This window comes from Micropterus salmoides, unplaced genomic scaffold, assembly GCF_014851395.1.
Source record: "Micropterus salmoides isolate LMB-PRFRI ecotype aquatic unplaced genomic scaffold, ASM1485139v1 Ms_hic_scaffold_11, whole genome shotgun sequence".
NCBI classification, from domain to species: Eukaryota; Metazoa; Chordata; class Actinopteri; order Centrarchiformes; family Centrarchidae; genus Micropterus; species Micropterus salmoides.
This window is the reverse complement of record NW_024040152.1, coordinates 30,139,657-30,164,827: the sequence shown is the minus strand read 5'-3', so window position 1 is coordinate 30,164,827 and position 25,171 is coordinate 30,139,657. Positions and strand designations below refer to the sequence as shown.

At 40.9% G+C, this 25,171-nt stretch overlaps 1 protein-coding gene across 5 annotated transcripts in view; it reads right to left on the bottom strand.

The window, feature by feature from the left end:
* Positions 1-25,171, bottom strand: part of LOC119898078 (vacuolar protein sorting-associated protein 13B-like) — a 323,319-nt gene that overhangs the window by 275,110 nt on the left and 23,038 nt on the right. For all 5 annotated transcript variants that reach the window (XR_005443479.1, XM_038712226.1, XM_038712228.1 and 2 more), the window contains 8 exons: positions 20,718-20,885; positions 19,429-19,610; positions 17,812-17,986; positions 12,345-12,616; positions 7,606-7,701; positions 5,989-6,111; positions 5,366-5,503; positions 1,959-2,046 (listed from right to left, as the gene is read on the bottom strand). Coding sequence is in view for 4 of the 5 variants with exons in the window: in XM_038712226.1 (XP_038568154.1) it covers positions 1,959-2,046; positions 5,366-5,503; positions 5,989-6,111; positions 7,606-7,701; positions 12,345-12,616; positions 17,812-17,986; positions 19,429-19,610; positions 20,718-20,885 (1,242 nt within the window). In the remaining variant the exon portion in view is untranslated. The remainder of the gene's footprint in view (positions 1-1,958; positions 2,047-5,365; positions 5,504-5,988; positions 6,112-7,605; positions 7,702-12,344; positions 12,617-17,811; positions 17,987-19,428; positions 19,611-20,717; positions 20,886-25,171) is intronic.

Here is a 25,171-nt window from a genome sequence, read left to right as displayed (position 1 = left end):
ATTCCCCATTTTTTCTTTGTCAAGTATATAATAATCTTCTCATCTGTTGGGCACAAAACACAATAAAGATGGCAGTGGTGTAATGCAGCAGCAGGGAGCAGCTCACATAGCCGTGAACCACTGGAATGATGAATATTCCAAATGTCCACTTCTCTCACACAGCTGTCCCTTCATTCATCGCAGGCCCCTGTTCCAGAGGTCCACTTAAAAGACTCAGTTCCCGGCAATAAAAAGGGAGAAATTAAAAATAAAAGAAGGGGGTGGGTGAATTGCAGTGAGGGAGGAAGAGGACAAAGGGTCACAACTTACTTTATTCCCATTACATTCCACCACTGCACCAAACATTCTCAGAGAGTCTGCATTTAACGTTTTTTTTTAGCTGAAAGGACTGGGGGTGAAACTCACTGAATTCTGGAGCTTTATAAAGGGCAATGGGCAATGCCACTTCCCCTTCCCTTCTTCAGTGAGATTTGGCTGCAGTGGATTAGGCCTAATGTCAACCATATGGCTGCAGTTAGAACGGTCAGTGGTATGATGAGGAGGCTGAAATTAGCTGGGATTTAGACGATTTAAAAGTGTCTCCATTTCCCAAGATTAAAAAAAAACGTTTTTAATCTGCAGTGTTACTCTAATGTGAAGTCAATGGTGAGTGTGACCTGGGTAGGTTAGTATTTCAGTTGACTCAGAGTTTATGTTAGTCCCATGGCAATGGAAACTAATTTGTTTGGTTGACACTGGATCTGGTCCGCGTCCGAAAAGAAGAGAAACACTGACAGAAGAGAAGCATTCCAACTGGCAACGGTAACCACAGCCGTCCCGCAGGAAAAAAGAATGACACTTATCCTGCTGTCAAGAAATGACTTTGACAGCTCAGGATGACAGTATCAATGTTTGTTTTAATTTAGATTTTTATCTATAGCTGACAGCAGGAGGAAACAATAGCCTAGTCAGAAAGAGGTAGAGGCAGAGAGAAGTAAAATGAAAGAGAAAAAAAGAGCAGCAAGTGAAACAACATAGGTGACATTAGACTCCTAATAAATCACATTATCTGTTCGAGTCATTGAATTGGTTCAACCACCTCTTTGTTTCTGGTGTTATTTAAAAGAGGCAACTGTGCACTATACATTGTTTCTTCCCTTTCAAGTTTCATTTCCACTCGATGAAGAATGATCACCTAACATCATATTTGCTTAACCTTCAACTCTAAAAGCTATCCTTTTTGCTTTTGCCATTAGACACAGAAAGGTGTTGCACTTTATCTAGATTTAATCTGAAGTTTTCTCTTAGAATTTATGAATGTCAGTCAGGTGTCTTTGTCATTCTTACACAGAGAGCAACTTTCCAGGAGCACTGAAATAAAATGCTCAACAATCACACACTAAAACTCAGAGAAATGTGTGGGCCAAATAAACCTTTTATCGCTTAATGGGATCTTCAGATCTTTCAGACTTAAATAAACATTCTTGAGTGCTATAGCTCAGGAATGAGAAATCCTGCTCGTCTTAAGGCTTCTGCAAGGAAGAGTGACACCTAATTAGGCAAAGGAGTGTATTCACTTTCTCAAAAGCTTACAGGTAGAGAGACAGGGGGGGAAACAATGTTTCAACAAGCAGCAGAAAGAAAGAAACTCAAATACGTGTCAGTGCAGACTAAACACTTCTGACAGTTGCCCTCCAGGTAAGTTTGAGGTGAGAGCGAGGACAGGAAGGGTCAAGGACCAGGTGGCTGTGACTCAAACAAGACAAGCTCTTTCTTCAAGTCTACAGGGGGCTTGTTTGACAGAGAGAAGAGAAGAGAAGATGTAGAAAAAGATGGAAAGACACAGAGAGTACAAGATAGATAAGAAGGAAGAGAGGCAATGCAGAGAAAAGGAGAACATGACAGATATAAAGAACAAGAGAGAGGAGCTGATGAGGTGAACAAAGAAGCTCTGTGAGGAGGAATGAATTAGACAATACCTTTGCTGCTGCTGTTCTCCATTGTGTAGAGATAATCCATGTAGAAAGCACCAAAGCGCTGCATACCCGCTATCTCAGTGTAGGTCTCCTGTCAAACAAAAGCAGAGTTGGGTAAACATGGCAGCAAGGGAGCAAACAAGCTGATAGCATTTAAGAGTGGCAGTGACTGGGGTCATGGTGGATACGGCAAAGGGGGTCAAATCGGAGATAGTCTGCTCAGTTGGACTTTTTTTTACTAGCCAACAATATCAATAATATAAAGAAAGACTTGAAATGGAAGAAGACACTTGATCACAGCAGGACAACAGAACTAAAAATATTGTTTTGTCCATTATAACCACCAAGTTTTTAGAGCATAAAGAGGCAAAATCAGTCAGAGAGAAGACACTTAACTACTCTATACTTTATTATACTTTACGGTTCATAGCGAAGTAATAAACTAGGTATGAATTCTGTTCTTATTAGTAATAAGCTATTGATAAAAGGAGGTACAAGTTTCCTCATTCAGTTGTGCTTGGATGTATGCCACTGGAAATAGCTTATCTACTACAACATTGGACTTTTCATAACAAATCAAAGCTGTCTAACTGGGATTATGACACTTTTAATATAACATTGTGAAATGTTGTTTGAAATATTTATTAAGATAGCAAAGTCCAGTTTTTAAAAGCATGAATGTAGAATGTACCTGGAAGCAAATGTTCACAGTTGGGAAAAAAATATAATTACTAATGATCTTTAAAGCACTTTGTAGCTATCAGTACCTAACACTAAAAACAGTGTTGCACAGATGGAAACAGTAATTTTCCTTTCTTTTTCAGGGACTAAGGGGTGCTACATATTAGTGAAGCAGCAGGGTACAACCTGGAGACGTCAACAGTTTTATTATAGGATTCACACATACATGGATCACACAAACCAATGGGCAATTTAGACTTTCAATTTGACCTATACCTGCATGTCTGTGGACTACAGGGGCATACCACAAATAAAGCCAGGGTTTTAACCCGCGTTACAATGTTAACCACTGAAGTACTGTACCACCCCCAAGTTATTTATTGATTATCATTATTCACAAATAAAACCTACATATAAATAGAAGATAAACTGTGGATTATATATACTTTTTTATCTAGCTGGGTGTTAATGCATTGTTATGTGATAACTTGTCATCATTTATTAGTCTGCAGGTCAAGAGCTATTGACCCTGTCCTAGACAATATTTGAAAGTTATACTTCTACTGCACATCAAACCACTGGTAAACAGAGAGAATGAGTGAGCAAGCATGAAACAGAGAGAAAATGAGAGAGGCCCCTTTCACACACACATTTAACACCCACACCCCAGACTTACCCACTAGTTCTCTAAACAGAGATTTCAATAGAGCCTTATCAGAGAGGCAGGTTAATGAGTAATATTTATTAGGGGACCTCTAATGGCTCTGGCATGCTTTTGGATCAAAGCCATTGGCTGGTTTCAAAACCACTAATGAATTAACACCAAAACCTTTGACTCTTAGACTTTCAAGTATAGATAGATGGATGGATGGTTGCCCAAACAATTGCTTCATTGAGGGTCATGTCCACATTGCTGAGGAGAGTCAACACCAGAGCTGTGATGGCTGATGAAGGGAGCTGAGAGTTATCAGGAATAATGACTTTAACACTACTACTTAGATAGCAGGAACATTCCTCAACTGCAGCCAGAAGCTCGGTGACTGACAGAAATAATCAGTGGCACTAATTTAAATTAGACTTGTTTAGAAGAGAAATTACTGAGAGTTAAAAATAACTAAATATCGTATTAACTTAGTAGCACTATACATTAGGGGAGGGAATCTCTGGGCATCTCACCATTCGATTACAAAACTTTTTTTCTATGTGATTTATAGATAATTACTTTAATTTGCACATTGAAATTTAAAAGAAACTCCTTTGCCTAAAAGCACTAGCTTGCTTCCCTAATTTACTTTATCAACCACAGCTCACCACCTTCTTCTCTTTAATAACCAGTTTTCAGACTCTGAAAACTAAAATTAAAATATAACTTAACTAGGATCAGGATGTATAGTATGTGAACAGGACAGAGCTGTACACCAGTTTAACTTGAACCTGATGTTATCAGCCCTGGACAAGTAAGTAGTACTGGCATACAGCTAACATTAACATTTACTTTGTTACTGATTTAGCTGGCGTTACATAACTTAGCAGCCAAAAAACATGCTTTACAAGGGAGATGTTAGCTCGCGCAAACCGCCTGCACTTTCCAGCTGTTGGGGAAACAACAGACTTTTATTAACTGTTTATTAACTACTTTCTGCTAATATTTTTTCTCCGCTAACTTTCACCGTCATGTTCTGCCACTCGCTCTCTCTCTCAGTCGCTCGGCCTCACACACAGGACAAGCAGAGAGCTCGCCAAGCGTCAAATGTGTCAACATGCTCACACAATGTGGGAGTTAAAATCAATTACTTGCACATTGATCTTAATGATTGTGTGACATTTAAGTAGAGTGGTTATTCATTCCGCAGCAGTGGTGTGCCAACACCGGTCTCTCTGTTATGTGTGCACCACAGACGGTCCAGGCGCTGCACTTCCGCAAGTTCCGCCTTTTGCGTTCCATCAACATTACATTATCAATTAACATTTAAATAATCCATTTGTTATTCAAGGCAGCATCGCGATGCATGTAAGAATCGTTTTCTTCTCCCACCCCTACTATATATGGCAAAACAGCTGCCATTGCTGCCAAGTAAAACCTGGACTGGATGTAATCATATCAGATTATTGTTTATTGACCCAGATAAACTACTGTATTAGGTGTGCTTGCTCAGTTAAGCCATAACAACACTAACGTGTGTTGTGAACCATTTGTATTTGTTAAAACAAAGAAACTTAAGTCTTAATAAAATGTCTTTGTATCAGTTTTGTTCTCTCGTAAGCTTGACGACCTCTGCGCTGCAGATGTTTTGTTTAGTGAGAACTGTGTTAATGGCAGGTGCTGTTCAAGTAAACAGCACCTGCACCTGACTTTTTTTCAACAGTATTGCTGTTGGTTGAATAAGTGTGTTGCTGTGTTGGCTTGTTGGCCCAGCTGTGAGGTGCGTGTTGAGTTGGTTGTTGTTGGTTTGGCTTGGAACTGACTGCTTAATTTTTGCCATATGGTTTAGACTCTGCTATCAGTTCTGTGGGTGTCCTTTGAATGCTTAGTGGTTAGCCTTTAGAAAGAAAAAGACTGTGAATATACTGTACATGTCACAAACAACCTGTAATGTTGGTTGGATTCACTACTGGCAAACTGTTGAACTGATGTAGCTGCATTGTTGCAGTACAGTAGATCTCTGGGGACGTCAATCACAAATGTATGATCTGCTACTGCAGCCCCCTCTATCTAGTTTTAATTTGACCTTGTGATTAGTGGCATCCAGGATGAACTCAGCCCTGACTCCATTGTTCTCTGGACTGCGGTAGTCAAAGAGAGAGTTGGTAAGGTAGGTCATTCCTTTACTGCTTAGGCTGTCACCACAACTGAAGAACACTGCATCCTGCAGAGACACAGAGGAAAGAAAAGAGGAAACTCCTTACAGGTATGAAGGGGAGGACGTACAGAAACATAAGAAATGTTTAAGATTAGTTCAGATATCACAAAAATAAAATCCATCCCATACATTTTTCAAACTGTCCTTTTTAAATGTACTATACCATAGGTGAACAACACAATTTAAAAGTAACCATAGAAAAACACACATAGTTGATGAAATACAGTGATGTTAATTGTGCCCGTTATACTGTACATAAGCGGATGGTGACACTGCTGTTGACACAGTGATGTATGTGGTAAACAGAAAGCATTACGGTAAATTACAAAAGGCAGACCAAAAACAAACCAGGCCACATCTTTACCTCCTTTTGAAAGAAGCAACAAAGGCTAGAGAAGACATGGTTTAGGTCAAAGTGATCTCTTTCCTGGGCTTTTAAATTCTCACTCACGTTTTCCCTCCTTTTTTTCCTCTTTTTAGGCTGTCTTTACCTCTTCACGCCGGTTCATGTTTTCTTCAAAATCCCGTACTCCCATGATGCCTTTCAGGCAGAGTGCCCGGCAGCCCACAAATCCAATCTGACAATCGAAGAAGGGCTCCCCCATCATCAGCACCTGGAATAAAAACCGGAGGACGAGACATAACCAGTTTTTATACACCAAATTTATTCACCTCTACATGAAGAACAATGTGGATGCTGGATAAAGTCTGGAGCCCTTTCCCCCCCACTGAAAAAAATAAGGAATGCAAAGGCATACTGCAGCAAACCTATTAATTCATTAAAATGATTAATATACTTGGCTAGGTGATAAAAAGCTTCCGAATCCTTTCCTCTCCAAAGAGAACGCCCTGGATGTACAGTGGCTTAAATCAGGTCAACAGAAGCTCAGTAAAACCTCAACAGTGCAATAATTCACAGAAATGAATTTTACTGAATTAACTTTTTACATTGCAATAAAAGATTTGAAATTAATGACAGTTAAAGATTGAACTTATAACAAACAAAGTTCTCCACCATGAACAATTTGAGACTATCTTGGTTTGTGGTGCTGTTGTGGTTGTGGGATAATTTCATTGTGATAAAAGAGCAGGGGTCAGACAGCGTCCATTTTCCCTTAAGAGTGGTGTGTGTGTGTGCGTGTGTGTGAGAGAGAGAGTGTGGCAGCAGCCCAGCAGCCCCTGTAACAGCGAGGTGTGGTTATCTCTCACTCACCATGGCTTTGCTTCACCCAGCAGACAACTAAACAGAGAGCAATCCAATAAAACTTTCTGTTTCACCACACAATAATTACAAGGCCTAGTTTTCCCCGTTTTACTAGCCATCCCTTTGCCTTTCAACGCTCTCACTTTTGGTCCCAGCTCACGCTGGTCTCTCTCTCTTCCAGCAAAAGCATAAATTACAGAAATTGGAATTGGAAATCTCTCAGAATTCTCACATCTGGTAGAAAGCTTAGGAGAAGAAAACTCCTTTCCTAGTCCAACCAGGTAATCAGAGAAAAAGGTTTAAAAATATTTTCTACACCAAGGGGGAAATGCGGCAATGATCTGACTTGGGCTTGACTTAGACACAGATTCCACTGCGTTCACAGCAGGCCATGGACTAGTGACCTGGAGAGGCTTTATAAATGCACTTTTAAGAGGAACGTCTGTCCAACAGCGAATAAGGAGACAATAATAATAATAATAATAATAATAATAATAATAGAGGATCAAAAGAGGACAGGGATCTTTATTGGTCTGGTCTAGCCATGATGGGTAACAAGGTTGCTTTCCAGATGGATACAATTTGTAGAGGAAAGATATCACTAGAAGGATCAGTTGCTGTAGTTGAAATAATGAATGGCTGTGGCCTAATGTTTACAATAACAATATTCATCACCATAAATATTGGTAACAATCCAGGGATGGAAAATATCTAAAATATATATTAGGATCCATTTTCACATTTGCCTAAATAACAACAAATTTAACAAGAACACATGTAGACAATGAATTGACTAAAACTGCAATATGAATAAATCAATAAAAGACTACATTCCATAAATCATGCCCACCCCTTTTACAATTGTCATATGTTTTCAGGTGACAGTTAAGCTGTACAGTCGTACCTCAATGGTGATTCCCTCTTGCTCCAGACACAGGACTTCTCTCGACTTGACCTTCTGAGGACTGTAGTAGCTGCTCTCTGACTGGGTCTCTGTCAGCTGAGACAAAAGACAGAGAGATTTAATATTCTGCAGAATGGTCAAATGCGAACTCAAATAATAAAAAAGGTCAAATAAATACATAATGTAGCAGTCAAAGCTAGTTTGCCTTTGAGTTGACCAGAATGGAACAAGAAACACATCACATTTTTATAATTTTGATTGTATCTGTGAAAAAAAAAAATACTATTGCAAGTAAAATGCTTCAAAAAGTGTCACAACATCACACATCAAAGCAGTGTTAGATGTGTGACAGTGTTAGATCCAAAAAGTAGTGTAATGTGTTCATCATCATCAAACCAGGAAAGCTCGTTGTCTGGGTGGGTGTGTGTGTGTGTGTGTGTCTGTGTGTCTGTGTGTGTGTGCGCGCACATATGTATGTAAGCGTATGCACATGTACCCCCAATTCACTGCTGAAACAGATACATGATTTGAAAAGTAAACAATAGTTATGCAAGTCTTTGGATGTGGACGACAATGAGGCCCCAGAAAATAATGCTTAAAACCAGAAACAATAACATCCAAACAAGGACAGATGACATACTCTTAGATCAGAGACGAACGCCAGCCTTGGGACGTTTTGGTTGTTTTCTTTTCCAAGTTTGGACTCAAGCCAAAGACATTCATCAAACCACATGTCAGCCACCCTTTCTGATTCTAGGGAGGCCCTCTCTGGCTTTTTTGGGAATGACAATCAGAACATAATTAAAGCACTAAAGATACCAAGGGGCACACTGATAATGTGGCGATTGTTCACAGAGTATTCAGGTAAATTGATAAGAGAAGAGGGATTGTTCATTAGAGCATTAATTCTGTGCGTGACTTTGTGGAGGCAGTGAGAGTGTGTCTGGTCAAAACTAGTCGGTAACGGGGGAGACGGGTACAGAGCAAAACTATGGGTTTGGAACTGTGCAGGCCCTAACCCATTCAACTTTAACACAGGAAGCAGGTGCAGAGCAAGAAGCAGCTGTGCCTTATTACCCTTCCTGATGGAGCAGACTCTCTCACCCTCGCTCCCTTACCCTCTTTCAATTTCGAAGGTTTAATCACATGCAGGGATCACCCCACCCTAGTTCGCAGGTCCCTGAGGACAGCGGTGAGCAAGGATGTTAAATTTATATGACTAAAGAAGTGCTCTGTCTGACAACAACAGTGTACAGTGGCACTGACACTGAAGAGCTGCCAATCAGACAAACACAATAAATGCTTATCCAATAAAAATATGGCCACTTTGGCATTACACAAGTTAGAAAGGTGGGCTTTAAACAACACAGCAGAGGACAGAGAAGCAGTAATTCACAGAGCTACTGCTGCCACAACCTTCCCTGCTACCTCTCCTTTATTATATTTCGGCCCATTTAAAAACTTTGGGAGTCTAACACAAATCAAATGATTCTTTATGAGGCATCTTGGATGTGAATATTGGGGTACTTTGTCTTTATGTCGATTTCTCAGAAATGTAACACGGTGGAAAGGATCTAATGGAAAGTTGAAAAAAAGACCATGGGAACAAATGACATTTGCTATTGATGAAATAAATGAAAATACCAAAAATAAAGAAACAATGTTTCTTAAAATGAAAAATGGCATGAAGTTTGGCAGGCAATGAGAGTTTGGCAGGTGTGCAAAACTGAAAGAGGGGAACAAATGGTCAGTGCTGAACTATGCATTATGTGTGTAAAACTCATTAAAGTATACTGCCAATTTCTCTGATCAAACAGATCTGGGGAGTAATGGGTCAGCAATCTAAAAATACCACTCTGATTTCATGTCCATGTCAAAGTCAGGTTTATGCAGTGGCTGTTCAAAGACCTGAAATTCCCTCAAACTAAATACTTCCTTGTAGGAAAGAGACGAGAACGTTTAAAAAACCATCCTTTCAGCTGTCTGCAATTACTCCAGACGAGAGGCAATTAATTGATTAAAAGAACTCAAACAATACAGGAACAATTTAAACATTATTAGAAAAGCACCAAGGTCTGCTTGGCCTGAGACATACCTCCCCTTCACTGATCACACATGCTGTCAAGCACACACACACACACACACACACACACACAAACATGCAGTAATGTGATCTGAAGTGCATGAACCTGAGGGGAAACGCAGATGAATTCCAACTATTCTGAGTTAGCAGGCAGGATTAAAGTTTGGGATCTATTTCTGAATAGTCATCATACCATGTATAATGTTTAAAACATTAACGTGACCCCAGACGCCAGTTAGCAGTTACACTTCCCTCCCCTGTACCGCACACAGAGACAAAGAGGAGTGTAACTTCCTAAGGATCAAGCTGTTCTTTAAGACTAAAAATGCAGGCATGCAAACTGGTCAGGGGTAAAAGGTGAGAAGGATCCGCAAGCAGAGAAACGTACAGAGACAGTGTAAGAGGGGTCTTTTTTTAAGCTTACATGTTGCATAGATAACGTGCATTCGTGTACTGTAACAAGAGAAAGATACCGACACGCAAGGCCATCACTTTGCGTGACATAAGGACTCAGATTAGGGATGTGACAATACACTTAGCTTACGAGATGTGGCAATGCACCAATACTGGTGTCACAAAAACGAGATGTGATGATAATTTAATAGTATTTAATAGAAATCATCAAAGCTGAAATACATCAATGGGGTGTCTGGGGGTGCTCCCCCAGAACATTTTGAGCATTAAACACTAAATTTCCTGCATTCTGGGGAGTCTGTTCTGCCTTTCCTACATCAATTAATGATGAAAATGTCTTTATTTATGTAAATGGTAACACAAAATTCATGTGGCAGGTGACAATTCAAACTCTATAAATATTACAGAATATAATGCAGTACAGCTCTCATTCTGTGCTGCTTTCACATATGTTTCTCCTGTAGATCAATTTTTCTCATGTAATATCATCCCTGCTGAATTAGCACACATGCAGGCATGATTTAGTCTTCCTTCCTCTTTTGTTATGTGCACAGGGAGAGTTAACCAAATTGAAACTGTGGTAAGAAGTTGTTGGTTACTGACTGGTTCTGCACGTTTTGGGGTAATTTTATAATCAGTAGCTTGTTTATTCTTACTTAAAAATGCAAATAAACTTTCACTGGTTCTTTGTCATTTCATGTTGCAAGCTATTTTTCAAAGCATTTTTAACAAACGCTTTCAAAAAGTGTAAATAACACAGATGCCGACACATTTTGTCCTGTTGATGTAAGAACACATTATATCCAGGTTGCTGCCACTGCTCTGAACTAACATTACTGGTTAATAACAGCGGGCAAAGTTCTAAACTTAACAACATTACTGTATATGACAGGACAGTTAACATTGTATGCTAGCTTACTTCTGTCTTACATTAGGCTTGCATTCTGACGGACAGCTCATTCGGCAGTCTTTTACCTTCCTCACGTGTTCAGACCCGCCCTACGCTGCCTCTGATTGGCTGTTGGGTTGAGGCATAAGAAATGACGATTGTTTAGGCAGAGCAAGTTGTGAAGTTGCAAAGCTCATGCTAGTGAGGAGTAAAACAGGTAGGCCTAAATGTTATCTTAGCAAGGACAAACCCCCAATCCCCCAAACATTTTCTCATCGGATCTGCACAAATCACGTAGGTGACCCATTTTCGTTTCAAAATGGCGAATTTCGCAGAAAGTTGAGGAGTTTGCATGCCTGAAAGTGACTGCAAAATATAAGATGCAGGGCTGGGGTGGGCAGTGGTAGATATAAAACAATACCAATAAACAATAATGGTAGCAAGGGGGAAAAAATGTAATTGTTAACACAACGATATTTTAAATCAAGAAATTCTATGTTAACATTATATATCATCATCTGCACAGTTACCCTAAGATACACAAATTGGCCCTACCTTGTGTGTAATACACATATTATCTATCCATACGCTGCGTTTACTTGGATATAAAAACATATTTTTGTTGCCACTGTATGTAATGTATTTGTTTATCTAAAATACATTTTATCTACATTACATCCTAACTCTTAATCACATTTGAGATTTTTTTTACTATTTAAAATGGGTAAACTCATATTTCACCGTAGAGCTGCGCGCTGTGCAGATATTCGCTCAGCCCCTCCTTCTCACTCCTTCCCCCCTCTCTCACAAACACAGTAAGCCACTTTCATATTGAGATAAGGCATAATCCCGCAACCATGTGTGCGTTCACATGGCGATCCAGCTATCTGGAACCTGGGGCGAAGAAAAATCCGTGTAATACAACACCAGCATGCCGGACGCGGTACCGGCTCAGAGACAGATGAAATCGGACCCTGCCTTCCAGCTCCGTGCCTTTTATGCAGCGCAGCATATTGGTGCAATACTCCCGGAAAATAAGGCAGTCTGAAAGAGGTTATTGACAACAGACCCATCTGTCCTCTTTGTGCACGATCTGAATCAAAACATAATCCTGTTCTGAATCAAAACTACTTACATGAAACCATGTAAACATATTCTGGTACAACCCCTAAATAAAATTATAATCCTGAAAATGAACATAATATGACCTCCTTAAAACCATGCTGAAATAAAACTATTTCACTCACTCATGTTTGGCCATTGCATTTTGATATTTAAGTTTATCATGTTTGTCCTTCTTCCCAGTTTATGCTGGCATTCATTCATCCCTGACATTTTTTATATATGATTTACCTTGAAGGTAACAGAAGCTTTGGTGCAATAGAAGCCTATGGAAACAATGGGGTCTTTAGGTGTGTGATGTTGGGGGTTGTTAGTGATGCCTCCAGTCTCTCTCTGCTGGTAGAGGGCTTCCTCCATTTCCTCCTCTGAGCCTACGATGGCTGGAACGAAGGACCAAGCCCAGGACACCCAACCCTGGTCTGCCTCTTCAGGACTTCCATGCAAGTAGAGTTCTGGGCTGGAGTACTGGCTGGTCACTTGGTTTTCCATATCAACATCCATCGCTAAAGGGGAAAAAGGCTTAATTAATTACAATGCCAATATAAGCATTTTATTTTACTATAGTTTAATGGGAAATTGGGAAAGTACTAGCAGGTCAACTTTTACTACTAGTAAGGACTCCACTTAAAAAACCAAAAAGTCTGGTGCACACAAAGTAGATCTAATAAACAATTTTAAATTATCCTAAACGAAACAAGAGGTCATGTCCTGAGCAAAAAAAAAACAACAAATGTGTTACATTTGTACACAATCGCATTGCTAAATGTATATTATGTATATTGCATCATTCAAATCAGGGTTCAAATGAAAAACACTCAATTCCCCTTTAGTAGTATTTTACTCTAACAGATAAATTAATCTAAAGAAGCAGGTTCTGAGAACAAATTAGTCAAAGATACAGAGGGAAAACCTCTGATAATGGAAGTGTCTGTGTTCAATGCAACACACTAAATTAATTTGTCCATGCCTTCGGGGTAGTTTAATACAAGCAAGATGTTTTCAGCTGTCAACTGAACATACAAAAACAGCACAGGCCAAGGCAGTTTCACAGTAGTTGCTGCCAATGCTCCAGCATGCAGGTGTGTGAGTATGTGTGTGCTGCATGAACTCTAGAGAAGGATATAGAGAGGGGGAGGGGGGGAAGTCCGTTCCAATAGAGGCCAGAGGACACAGCCTGTCAGACAGCATCCTGACAGAGGAGAGTCTTGACCGGGCCCAGTGGATCACTGTGATCAGGGCTGTCTGAGCTGGACCCAACAGAACAAACTGCATCTATAAATGCATGCTGCGAGGGGTTGGGTCAGATATTTGTTCAGGTGCCAACAAACTGAAATGGAGTCCATGAGGGGGGCTGAGTACCTATGAGCCTACAGCACACAAGCTGAGCTTGGTTATGGGTGCAGGTAAAGGCTAGGAAGGGTCGACTGTGGGACTGTACAAAATAAGCTGGAGGAGTGACTGATCACACCTTCTACGCCTTGACAGAGCAAAGGGGTTGACTGGAGCACTGGCTACTGTAAGGCACAGGCCTCACACCAGGTGAAGAGGGTAATGTAGAAAGTAGTGGGGGCAAGCTGATTGAGGCAGAGTGTAGATAGGTCCAGACATACCAATGGGCTGAGGTCTACATATGGGACAAAGCCTGGACAAAAAGGGATTGAAAACATGGGGTTGAAGATAAATAGAAACTTCAGACTGTCAACAGGCCTGTCAGTGTGTGAGCAACAGAAACTCTTAGCAAAAAGTAAGTACTTCAATAACCAATGCAACAATGTCAGTCGGTGGACTGACATGTTGGTGGTGTGATGTTTCTCAGCAAACTATTTGGGTGTTCACGATTTCCCCAAACAACCACGCACTGCCCCGATCCCTGATCCCGACCTCTGAACTCGTCCCATCGTGTGTGTTTCCATACACGTCGGGAGAGAGGAAGCTGATGTCAATACACAAGAATGTGTAATCCCATTCCTAGCGGCCTCACGTCCTCTGTGAGAAAACAATATTGTCCGTGAGGTCACAGCTTAGGAATCCCAGAGGCTAAGGCGGTGAAAATTATGACATATTTTAATTAAATCTTTCACTTTGCGAATTGGCAGTTGGAAATCCCATGTTACAGCTTTTTATCTCTCTCTCCCCCATATCTCCCTGTTCGATTCTATCTTTCATTTATCTTTTATTCGCTTTTTGTTTTCACTCCTTGGAAGCCTTTGAGGTGTCAGTCCAACAAGTTAAGCTCTTTCGCTTCACGTCACAGTCTGACGAAGCCTACGTTTGAATGCAAGGCAATCAAAATAAAAGCACAATTACCAATCAAGTGATCAAAACAGACCGGCTTAAGGAGACTTTGAAGTATTAATCCAGAGACGTGAGTGAAAAATTCCCAGAGAGTGATGTGGGCTGCCCAAACATATGCTGTTGTGGAGTAGAGCACTGTGACCACACAGGTGTGAAATATACCCAGTACTATTCTCTGCTTTACCATGAGCGCAACCAAAGAGTGAACAACTCACAATACCACTGCGGCATCACAAAAGCATGCATTTGTCCATAGGCAGATCTCAGAAGCACTATGTGATAGGATGTGTCAGGAACATGGTTGGTTATCAAGAGTGCAAGGTCTCTAGGCAGATGGGTATGTCAAAGCTAGCAAGGGAGTGGGTGTGTAAGTGAGTGAACAACTGAATGACATTGAGAGGGAAGGAGTGAGAGAAGGCAGTGCCCTTACAGGCCAGTAGATGTCCCTCCATGTTTATAGAGGAAGAGGTGGACTGGTTACCTGACCACTGAGCAAAGGCTACTCTGCTCGTTGTCATCCACACACACACACACTTCATTTTTTCCAGTCACAGATTATCTGATGTGTCTGTTCATCACCTCTTCACAGGTATTACTGTACAGTACATACACACAGACACACTTCAGCACACAGGCCGCCATTCTTTGAAATAAAAGAATGGAACACATATCAACATGTGTGTTGCATACTGTTCCACTTTAACACTAACAGCGTGACATTAACATCAAAATGTTTTAAAATCAATTTTAGCAGTCATGGTAGAAGAATATAAAACGATCCCCAAGACAAAAAACTGTTTCATCCATGTCCATAAAATTCTAAACTCAATGGCCTCTACGTCTTCACACCAATATCAAAAAGTGAAAAGATGATTAAAAAGAGGCCCTGTCACGTCACTGGGCTAGCATAAGGGAGCCACATGAGGTTTATAAGGGGGAGATAGCCTGTGGCCTCTGGCTGATACGTGTGATGGTCCATTCCACTGGATAGACCACTGAGGACTCTGAGCAAACACTTAGTCCTATACGTACATATACAGAGAGCAAAACACCTACGATTGGACAAACAGACAACTCCTGGCACTCATGCACATGCTCACACTTATGCTATATAGAGAGGTGCACACACCCTGCCTCACTTCAGCAGCCACACACTTCAGTTCATAATTCTTCACATACTTGCAGAAACCATACAGCTTTCGGTGCCGTGACCAGCTGGTTCATTCAAGCATGTTAGTCATCTATGTTTCCAACCACTGAAATTTTTACAGTGTTTCACAGACACTAGGAAAACTAGCCGTCTAATCCTGAAGAGTTGCTTTGGTTAGTGACACACACATATCCCACACCGTTCAACTATTAGGGCTGTTCATTAATGAGACATTGGCTCTTACCTAAAAGAGAAAGATTCAAACAAACAACATGCAGCGACGCTGAATCATAGGCACACAAACACATTACAAGGCTTTTTCCACTTCGCTAATTGGCAAAAAATAAAACACCTTCACATGGAGAAAAATTAATATTCAAGAGTAAAAAAAAAACAAACACACAGACAGAGGGCACTGGAGCCAGAACATACAGCAGGAGACACACCACAAGCAGCCTAGGGCAAATCAAATGAATGTGATGAAGTATTATGTACAATACTGGGATCATGTTCCATCAATCATGTGACAATGATTGTTTCCTACAAACTACAAGCCACTAAAAATAAATATGCATATAAGCCAAGTCAGTCGCTATAAGCATCAACATAAATGAATGTTGTAGTACTCAGAAACTATCAACGGTAAAGGCTGTCTGTACTGGTTAAGGAACATACATTTTATTTTCTTATAAGAAATAATAAATCATTTGAGCTGTAATTCTGCTACTATTATCAAAAGAATTCAGCTTCATTCCTTAAATCTGAAATGAATACACTGAAAACCATATGTTCGTGAACAAACCCAAACCCCTCCCAACAAACACACACCCACCTACTACAGTACATACACGCACAACTGCCCTCCCGCCCCCCCGCCCCCTTCAGCTTCTTCACTCTGTCGATTACTTCCAGCATAACAAGATCTGGGGGTGCTCAGGTTCCAAGAGCTGGTCCCCTCTTGTATATTTTTGTGATGGGATACTAATTCATTCTCAGAGGCTCCACATAGCAGTAGCATGACACCGACTCTTACATCTGGCATTGGACACCGAACTAGAAGCTGCGCCAACTTGCAGTAAAAGTTCCAGGCCAACAGGCAGGGAGCAGTTAGAGGGAGTGAGCGAATGGGCTGTATTGTGTTGGGCTGCCTGCTTCCCCTCGGCCCACCACTTCCCCTGCACCATAATTTGCTCCTGGTGCTACAGAGGCTGATTTAGCCCAGCGGGACCTGGGATTTGATCCTGTTCTATTTGGCTGAGATGAGGATGAGCAGTTGGGGAGAGATGAGATGGACGTTTAGGGAATGAGGTGGGGTTTTTTAAGGGGGTGGCTGCAGCTATTAAAAGTATATAGTCTATGTACATGCGTGAGAGTGTGTGTGTGTGTGCGCGCGTGTGTGTCTATATGTGGTATGCCTGTGAGGGAAGCTGAGTGCATGTGTATGTTTCGCTCAGCTTCTGAATGTGAGAAGTGTGATGTCCTGTGGTGCTCCAATCAGAAAGAAATCAATTGGTCTGTGTTTGATTCATCCTTGTTTCTTCCATTTATCCTCCTCTCTCCTGCCACTATCCACATGGAGGGTATCAGGCCTGACGACAATGGTCTGTGTTGAGTTACACGCTCCGGCTTTTGTTTGTGGAAAAAGCAGGAGGAGCGCACACCATGGTCAAAGTGATGTTAAATGTCCCGTTTAGGAACAACAGCAGCATATGGACAGACATAGCCCCTGCACAGAACAAGGCAACATGCAGACAGTCATGAGATTAAAACGCTGTCTAAGGAAAAAGTCAAAGCTTTGAGCATGACCTGATGGCTCATTAACCACTTCAGAGCTTTGGATCACATTTTGTTTGAGAAATATGACTGCTAGAGGAACCGTACTGACACACAAATGCTGCATCCCTGTTAGACCTCAAATTAATTTTGATAGAACAAACTAATAGCTCTAGAAAAATGTGAGTTTTTTGCTTCTGTTTTGCTGTGCACGTCTCTTGCAAAAAGTATAGCTCTCAGCCATAAAAAAGGAGAACCACATTTTGTAGGTGAATTAGCCTAATAAATAAAGAGCAAAAGCCACAGACTCTCTTACTGTACTTAATAAGCAACTTCTAGCTACATCTAGTCAACATACATTCTTTGTTTTAAAGAAACTCTGCTCAGCTCTTTTTAAAAAAAAACAACCTAAAATAAAGCACACAGTTTTTAGGAATTAGAGACAGAATAGTCATTGCCATCCCTAAAGACCTCACTCACCGGGTAATATTGCACCAGCCTCCCTGATGTGAACACTGCCTTCTTCTCCTTCGCCCTCTTTGTGTCCTCCAATTTCCCCATAGTAGAGGGCAATAATCAGCTCTAAAATGCGGATAAACATGGGTAGCTGCTGATCAGTAATAGACAACTTCAGGCTCTCCACCATGGTCTGGATCTGAGTAAAAACAAACAAAAGAAAAATGTAAGAGATGATCAAAATGTTAAAGTATGTTCAGATGTGAAATTAGTAGGGCTGACCCCGAATAGTCAAAGATTGGATGCTTGAAGTGAAACAAGGATCATACCATTTTGGCTATAGGGGGGTGCTCAACGTCTGATTTTACATACATAAGTTTATATACAGCCTATTACAATATGCATTTCAAAGTTTAATGGTGTAAAAAAATATGTAAAAATAATAAAACTTTCAATAAATGTTTTGAAGTGCGTGAATAAATCCAAAATTGTAACCCTTAACCTGGGTTGTCAGTGCGCATGTGTAAGCGTAGCGTGTATGTGTGCAGTAGCAGTGGAGGAACACTTTCTGAAGAGACCGAGCCCCAGCTTCACGGTGTTGTGCCGAGTTGTTCGCACCTCGTGGGACTTTGGGATAATTTATCACCGTTGATGAAGCATATAAAGAATATTTTATCGGTTTTAAATAGCCGGCTACTTGAAATAGACCCGCGAGGAACCGCGACGTGCATGCAGTTGTCAGCAGCAGTAGGCCTAATGCACGTAAAAGTCTGCACAAGACCAGTGAATGCGAGAAAGAGAGAGAGAGAGAGAGAGAGAGAAAGAGAGAAAAGCACCTTCAAAAAGCCTCAGTTAGTAGCTGGAAATTTACAGTTGAATGAAAAGAGACTACAGCTTCTCAAGATTAAAGCGGAGCTACCGTGTGTAACCCCCCGCTCGCAATCGCTGCGCACAAAAAATCCCACATCATTCGACTATCAGTCGACTATAGGCAGGACATGACGATTCTGATTCGACTATGTAAATCCTTAGTCGGGGACAGCCCTAGAAATTAGCAACAGATCCAACGACTTCTGGTGGGTGTCTGCATAATGTGAATAAGAATGTTTATTAAAAAAAGGGTAGAGCTGTATAGTGGAATTATGACAAATCCAACACAGCAAAACATAAACCACAGACAGACGCAATCAATTTTCTGTGTAGAATCTACAAAAGTTTACAAAGTCTCCTTATTTTAACCAAGGGTTTTAGGGTGTTAGAAATGCATCAGCCAAAATATCAAGACGTTACTTATTCCATCAGAAAAACTTTAGATAAGACTTACACCTCACTACCACATTAAGGAACAAGAGAGCAAAGACACTAATGTGTGCCTCAACAAACACCGTTCCACTGACAATGAGTAGAACGACGACTAATTTCTAGGGAGGGGAGTAATTTAAAACTACTGTTTTTAAAATAAGCCAATTTGAGAAATCAACATAAGTACTATAGAAAAATGATGACATTATTGATTTCTGATGATTGATCTTTATTTGATTAAACAGTTAACCTCACAAACAACTGTAAGCTGTTGTAAACATTTCCATCACTAGCTTATGTGACATGTTTGGACGATTGCTAAAGTTCTGAGCTACTCACTTTGATGACAGATGGGATCTTGGAATTGATGTTGTCGTAGGTGAAATGGAGGCGTGTTCTGAAGGAGCATTTGTATAGCAGCGGGTCCTGGTAAAACTCAATCTTGCCACTAGCATTCCGCTTGTCCAAGCACACAGTACAGTCTGCAAAGTTGATCACTTTCCTTAGGACCAGCTCTGGAGCTTGAAGAAAAGAAAGAAAACAAAATTCATGTGGTTAATTTTGCATTGAACACACAAGCGGTTGACACATCGTGCTCAACACTAATCAAACATGTTGACGGGCCCGACATTAAATTGTCATTATCTGTGATCTAGGAAATCAGACATCTAGGAGCTCATACTCAGCACACAGAGCTATTGTGTAATGTAACAAGAAGTACAACCAACTGGTTTGTGTTGTTGTGTGAGTGTGTGTGGTGTGATGGATGATCATACATCAGCAGACTCTCAGTTGTCAATGACTAGCACACCCCTTACAGGCTGATAATGGGACTCATCATTAACAGAATTATTTAATTCTCTAAACAGTGCCGGAAACAATTGTTATAACCACTACTTGCTTCACATTTTGGAATAACAAAAGAAAACAGTGATAACAGTGACTGAAAATTACCACTTTTGTGACTCCCTACAAAGAACCCATTTGTACCACACACAACCGGAACGGAAATAAGCTTACATTATTTTTGCAGCGAATAACCACTGATAAAATACATCAGCCTATTAGGGCCATTGTAGACAAAAAAAATTATAGCAAATCTTGGATATTCTCTGAGATTAAAGTGATAAATTTAGTTTTATTTTCAGTCATTAATAATACAGGACAAGAGTCAGTGCAGACTTAAGAGAAAAGGTGGAGTCACAGTTAGGCAGATATGAGGGACTGCAACAAAGCCACTTGAAAGCAGTGTCGCATATTATTTTATAAATGTCTGCAGTTTTCCACAATTTTTTATGCTTTGAACAGAAGGAAGTATCTTATAATACTGGTTGGTGAAAGTAGCTTAGATGTGACGGCTACTGTTATCGACATCTGCATACCTGCTTTTAATAAAGTATAGAGCCTTTAATAGCACAAGCACATCTGAAAAGTAACGTGTTACCAAGTTTTATTCTGATAAATTTGTGACTCTAATCTAAGAGAATATTCACATACTCGTTTGATATGCCTGTTTGACCTTAGTTTGAACTAATAAAATTAAACACTTACTGTAATATATAGGTTCTTGTCTGAGTGGATTTACAAGTTAATCCTACTAACAAGGAATGTAAGCACCCATTGCTCACCAGTGATGTCCATGAAGGCCCTCTCCCATATATCGTCCACAGTGTAGCACTCTGCTGAGGTAATGTTGACCGACAGCACAATGTCATCTTCCACGTACTTAAGGATCAGGTTGTTCACCACAATATTCACGTTGTTCACCACACGCCTGATCAGACTCTGCACGTAACCTATAAACACATTAGCAAACACATGAGAAAAATGTTTTTAAAAAATGAAGTAATTGCAAAGAGAAACATAATCACAGGAGGACACAGTGGCAATATTAGCATATATCCACTAGTATATATCAGGACATATTAATAAAGTGCTGAGACACCGTAAAAAAGTAAAATCCAGGGCCAAATTCCCTGAAAGTCTAGGCTCAATACTAGTGACCCCTGCCATCCTCAAGGACTCGTAAATAAGAGGAGGTCCTGACATGTTATTTTTTGCCACAGCCTATCCCTTGGACATGTACAGTGAAAGGAGCTAAATATCCATAAGAAAACATTTTTGCTCCTCAGCCTGCCTGAGCAGCACTACAAATCCTGAGTGAATTTATGAATCTCTGAAGCTCTCCTCTCAGACGCAAAGTCCTGTTTAACCCAAAACTATGCACACGCTGCCTCAAACATATCCCTCCCAAGCCCATTAAACCACTGAGAAGCCTGCATGTTCACTTAAACATATGTAAGCTTCAGTGCATCAGCACACATGTATTCACACATACAAAACACAGATTTTATACATATTTAGAGGTATTGAGGGCACAGTGAAACTATGTTCTAACTATGTAGGAAAACCAGGATTTATGGCATATCCTGCCAATGATGAGAAGGCAAAAACAAACAAATGGTGGAGGGATGTAATAACCAAGAGCGAGCAGGAGAAAAAGAGCAGTCCGATAGATTGTGTTTCAGCAGAGCTGGGGGAGCCATCCTGCAGTGTTACCAGAACCTTCTAATGGCCACAGTGACGCCCAGAAACAGAAGCTTCACAGGAAAAACATACTTGGTAAGGTCATTACTCAACAAAGTGAGAAAGAACCTAAAATATTACAGACAGGGGAGTTTTGACCATAAAATATGAAAATATACAGCAATAAATCCTCCTAACCACAGGACCAATGGCATTATTCATTCCTCCCATGTACTGTTAAACACAGTCACTACAAGTTAAAACATATAAACCTTTAATGCTTTTCCCTTATTTTCCAAACCAAATGTTTGTCTTCCTGTATCTACATGCTTGGTCCAGGGCATAACAGGACCAATAATTAGGCAGAACTAAATGGTGCTGTTGATGAAAATATTTATATGAATTGGTTAACTGTTCTGCCATTTGTACACAGGCCTGACTCTGCATTAGCATAATCCAATTGACAAAATTCTCATGAGTTTGCTGCCTGACCAAACAGAGTGGCAGGAAGAGAGGATGACATAATATAAACTCAACTCATAAACGCAATGTGTGTTCGTGACATTTATGCGTGGCCTCGCACGCATGCATGTGCTTGTCTGAGTTTGAGTGTGTGCCTGGCTGCTTTCTTCTGTGAACGTGTGTGTGTGTGTGTGTGTGTGTGTGTGTGTGTGTGTGTGTGTGTCTCTGTGGTTCTGGGGTCAGTCAGAAAGCTGCTGTAGCACCTGCAGCCTCGGCAGTAAAACCAGCACTTTACCCCCTGCTATTTCCCTCTCTGGATCTAATTTACCCGTGTCAGGGTGTCTCTCTTTCTCTCTTGCACTCTTTTACACTTGTTATACCTCTTCTTGCCTCGTACCAAGTCCGAGGCCCAAATCCGTCTTTCTGTGAGACATCGCGCTGCTCTGAACTTCTGTAAACAATTGACACAGCCAGCACCTGTGCTGCGGCCCACAGGGAAGGAGCCCACTTAAAACTGTTCAACCATAAAATGACTGGAAAAACCAGCTCCTTTATGTGATCTCAGAACAGGCCAAGTACTCTCTTCTGTGCAATACAGGAAAGAAACACTATACTGTCCATGCTCACCATTTTTCCTGAATATGGAAAGTATTAGCAGCTATCAGCCTTGCCAGTTATTACCCATGAAGAGAAAGATTGACAAGTCCATCAGACAATAAATCTATTGTAAGTTTGTCCTGCCATGTTATTCCATCCATCCATCGTCAACCGCTTATCCTGCGTGCGGGGTCGCGGGGGCTGGAGCCAATCCCAGCTGACATCGGGCGAAAGGCGGGGTACACCCTGGACAGGTCGCCAATCCATCACAGGGCCACACATAGACAAACAACCAGTCACACTCACACTCACACCTAAGGACAATTTAGGGTCACCAATCAACCTAGTCTGCATGTCTTTGGATGGTGGGAGGAAGTCGGAGCAACCGGAGAGAACCCACACAGACACGGGGGAGAACATGCAAACTGCACACAGAAAAAGGCCAGGGCAACCAGGGTTTGAACCCACGACCTTCTTGCTGTGAGGCCACAGTGCTATCCACCGACCACCGTGCCACCCCCTGCCATGTTATTCTGAAACATAATTAGTACAGTTAGCAATGTAGCCAAGAGAATACGTACAGTAGCTACTATGTCAAGTATAGTTCACACATTTCTAAAAATCCTTATTTAATGTTTTTTTCTCAGTGGCACTAAAGACAGTGGCACAACAATCGCACTTCCACCATGGCAAGTTTCCTACAGGACTGTGGAAACACTGCAAGCCCATCTTCTTACAGGGTTACAATCACAAATAATATAAGCCACTTAATTATGTTAGCCATTCTATTAGCTCTAGGGCCTCTTATAGTAAAACTGTAGATTCACAGAACCCAACTATACATGGTACAGCAGGTCTCCAGAATAGAAGGAAAGCTCCCGCTGGAGAAAGCTCTGGCCTTTACCAGTATGGGATATTCTCTAAGTAGCATTTTCCAGTAATACCAGAACAGCTGCTGTATTTATTTTCTGAGCAAAGTCTCCAGTACCAGGACAGCAGTAGCACTGGACCACAGCTTTATCTCAGGAGTGTGTTGCATTTCAGTCCATGCAAATCTCAATCTACAATCACACGCATACTTACATAATCATGCATGCACGCACGCACGCACAATGTCTTGACATACTAAAAGAAACACAAGCACACCCACATCTGACACATACATTGAGGTGTATTCACTCACACAACAGTACATACACGTTCATACATACACATAAAATGCCCTGACATTGAAAAGTACAAATGAACGCAACTACATGCACACTGAACTTGTCAAAATGCGTATGCTGGGCTTTTGTGGCAGGGTGGGAAACAACAATCCCTGTCAGACATAAGGTTTTATCTCAAGAAATCAAAATCAAAATTTGGTCTGTGCATTAATATCCAACAATATAAGAATGGAAAGGACTGGAATTTGGTCCACATATTGTGTGATTCAGCTCAATCTATCAGTTCAGTAAGGAAAAACAGGAGAAATGGTCCCCAAATTCTTTAGTGCTCCCAATGGAAAAGGTTGACATAAAATAAAACTATTTAGGCATGAAAGAACTAATTACTATATAAAAATTAATATGATGCTTACAGATGCAGAGTGTCCATTAATGCTTCAATCAAATGGCCACAATAAAAAGTTACCACACATCAAAAGGAAGACTTTGACAAGAAATTTTAAATGATCCTCCAACAGATGGGATGCGTCTCCGATCACAGCTATGAATGAACTTCCTTTACCTAGAAAGACTGTGAAGACACTTCACACTAAATGTCCTAATGTACTTGCAAAAATGAAAATTTTACTTTGACCCACCCCACTCACAGGTAGCAGGCTAAACCTAGACTCAAAGCAAGACGTGCCACTATTAAACCTCTTTGAACTCATATAAAACAAAACACATTTTCAACAGTGAACAGGGCCAAAGCAGGAATCCTCAGAACAGAGAATGCAGTTTTCACAAACGGTGGCCACTAGTCCCCACAAGCAGCAGTAAACATAATCACTCACAGAATCGCCCAAGGTGGAAGCACTTGGTCTTTGGTCTTTGTGTGGCTACCAATCCCATGGCATATGAATTAACATCACTATTTTCCACCACAGGGAGAACAGGGAGGATAAATTTATTCAGCATGTGAGAGCTTAGGGCCAAATGACTGGATAATTGCTGGTGGCTGCTTTTTAGTGTCGGCCCGCGTTTTGTTTTGGTTGTTTTGAAGGGGAGGGGAGCAGACGCAACACAGACGTCTGTCGACGTAGATGCTGACAAAGAGTTAGGACTGCCCATTGCCCCGCAATGATCTCAGTGCTAACAGGTCTTACTTAATGCACCCACATCTGCACATACTGCCACTTTCCTACCACCCATCCACACACATCTGCCAGTGTCCATCACTGCATTCTGAAACAGAAGCATTAAAAAATATATAAAGAATATGATGAACATACTGTATAGCTTTCCACTAATGATTTCCTATAATATTTTGGCTTGTAGTGTTTTATAAG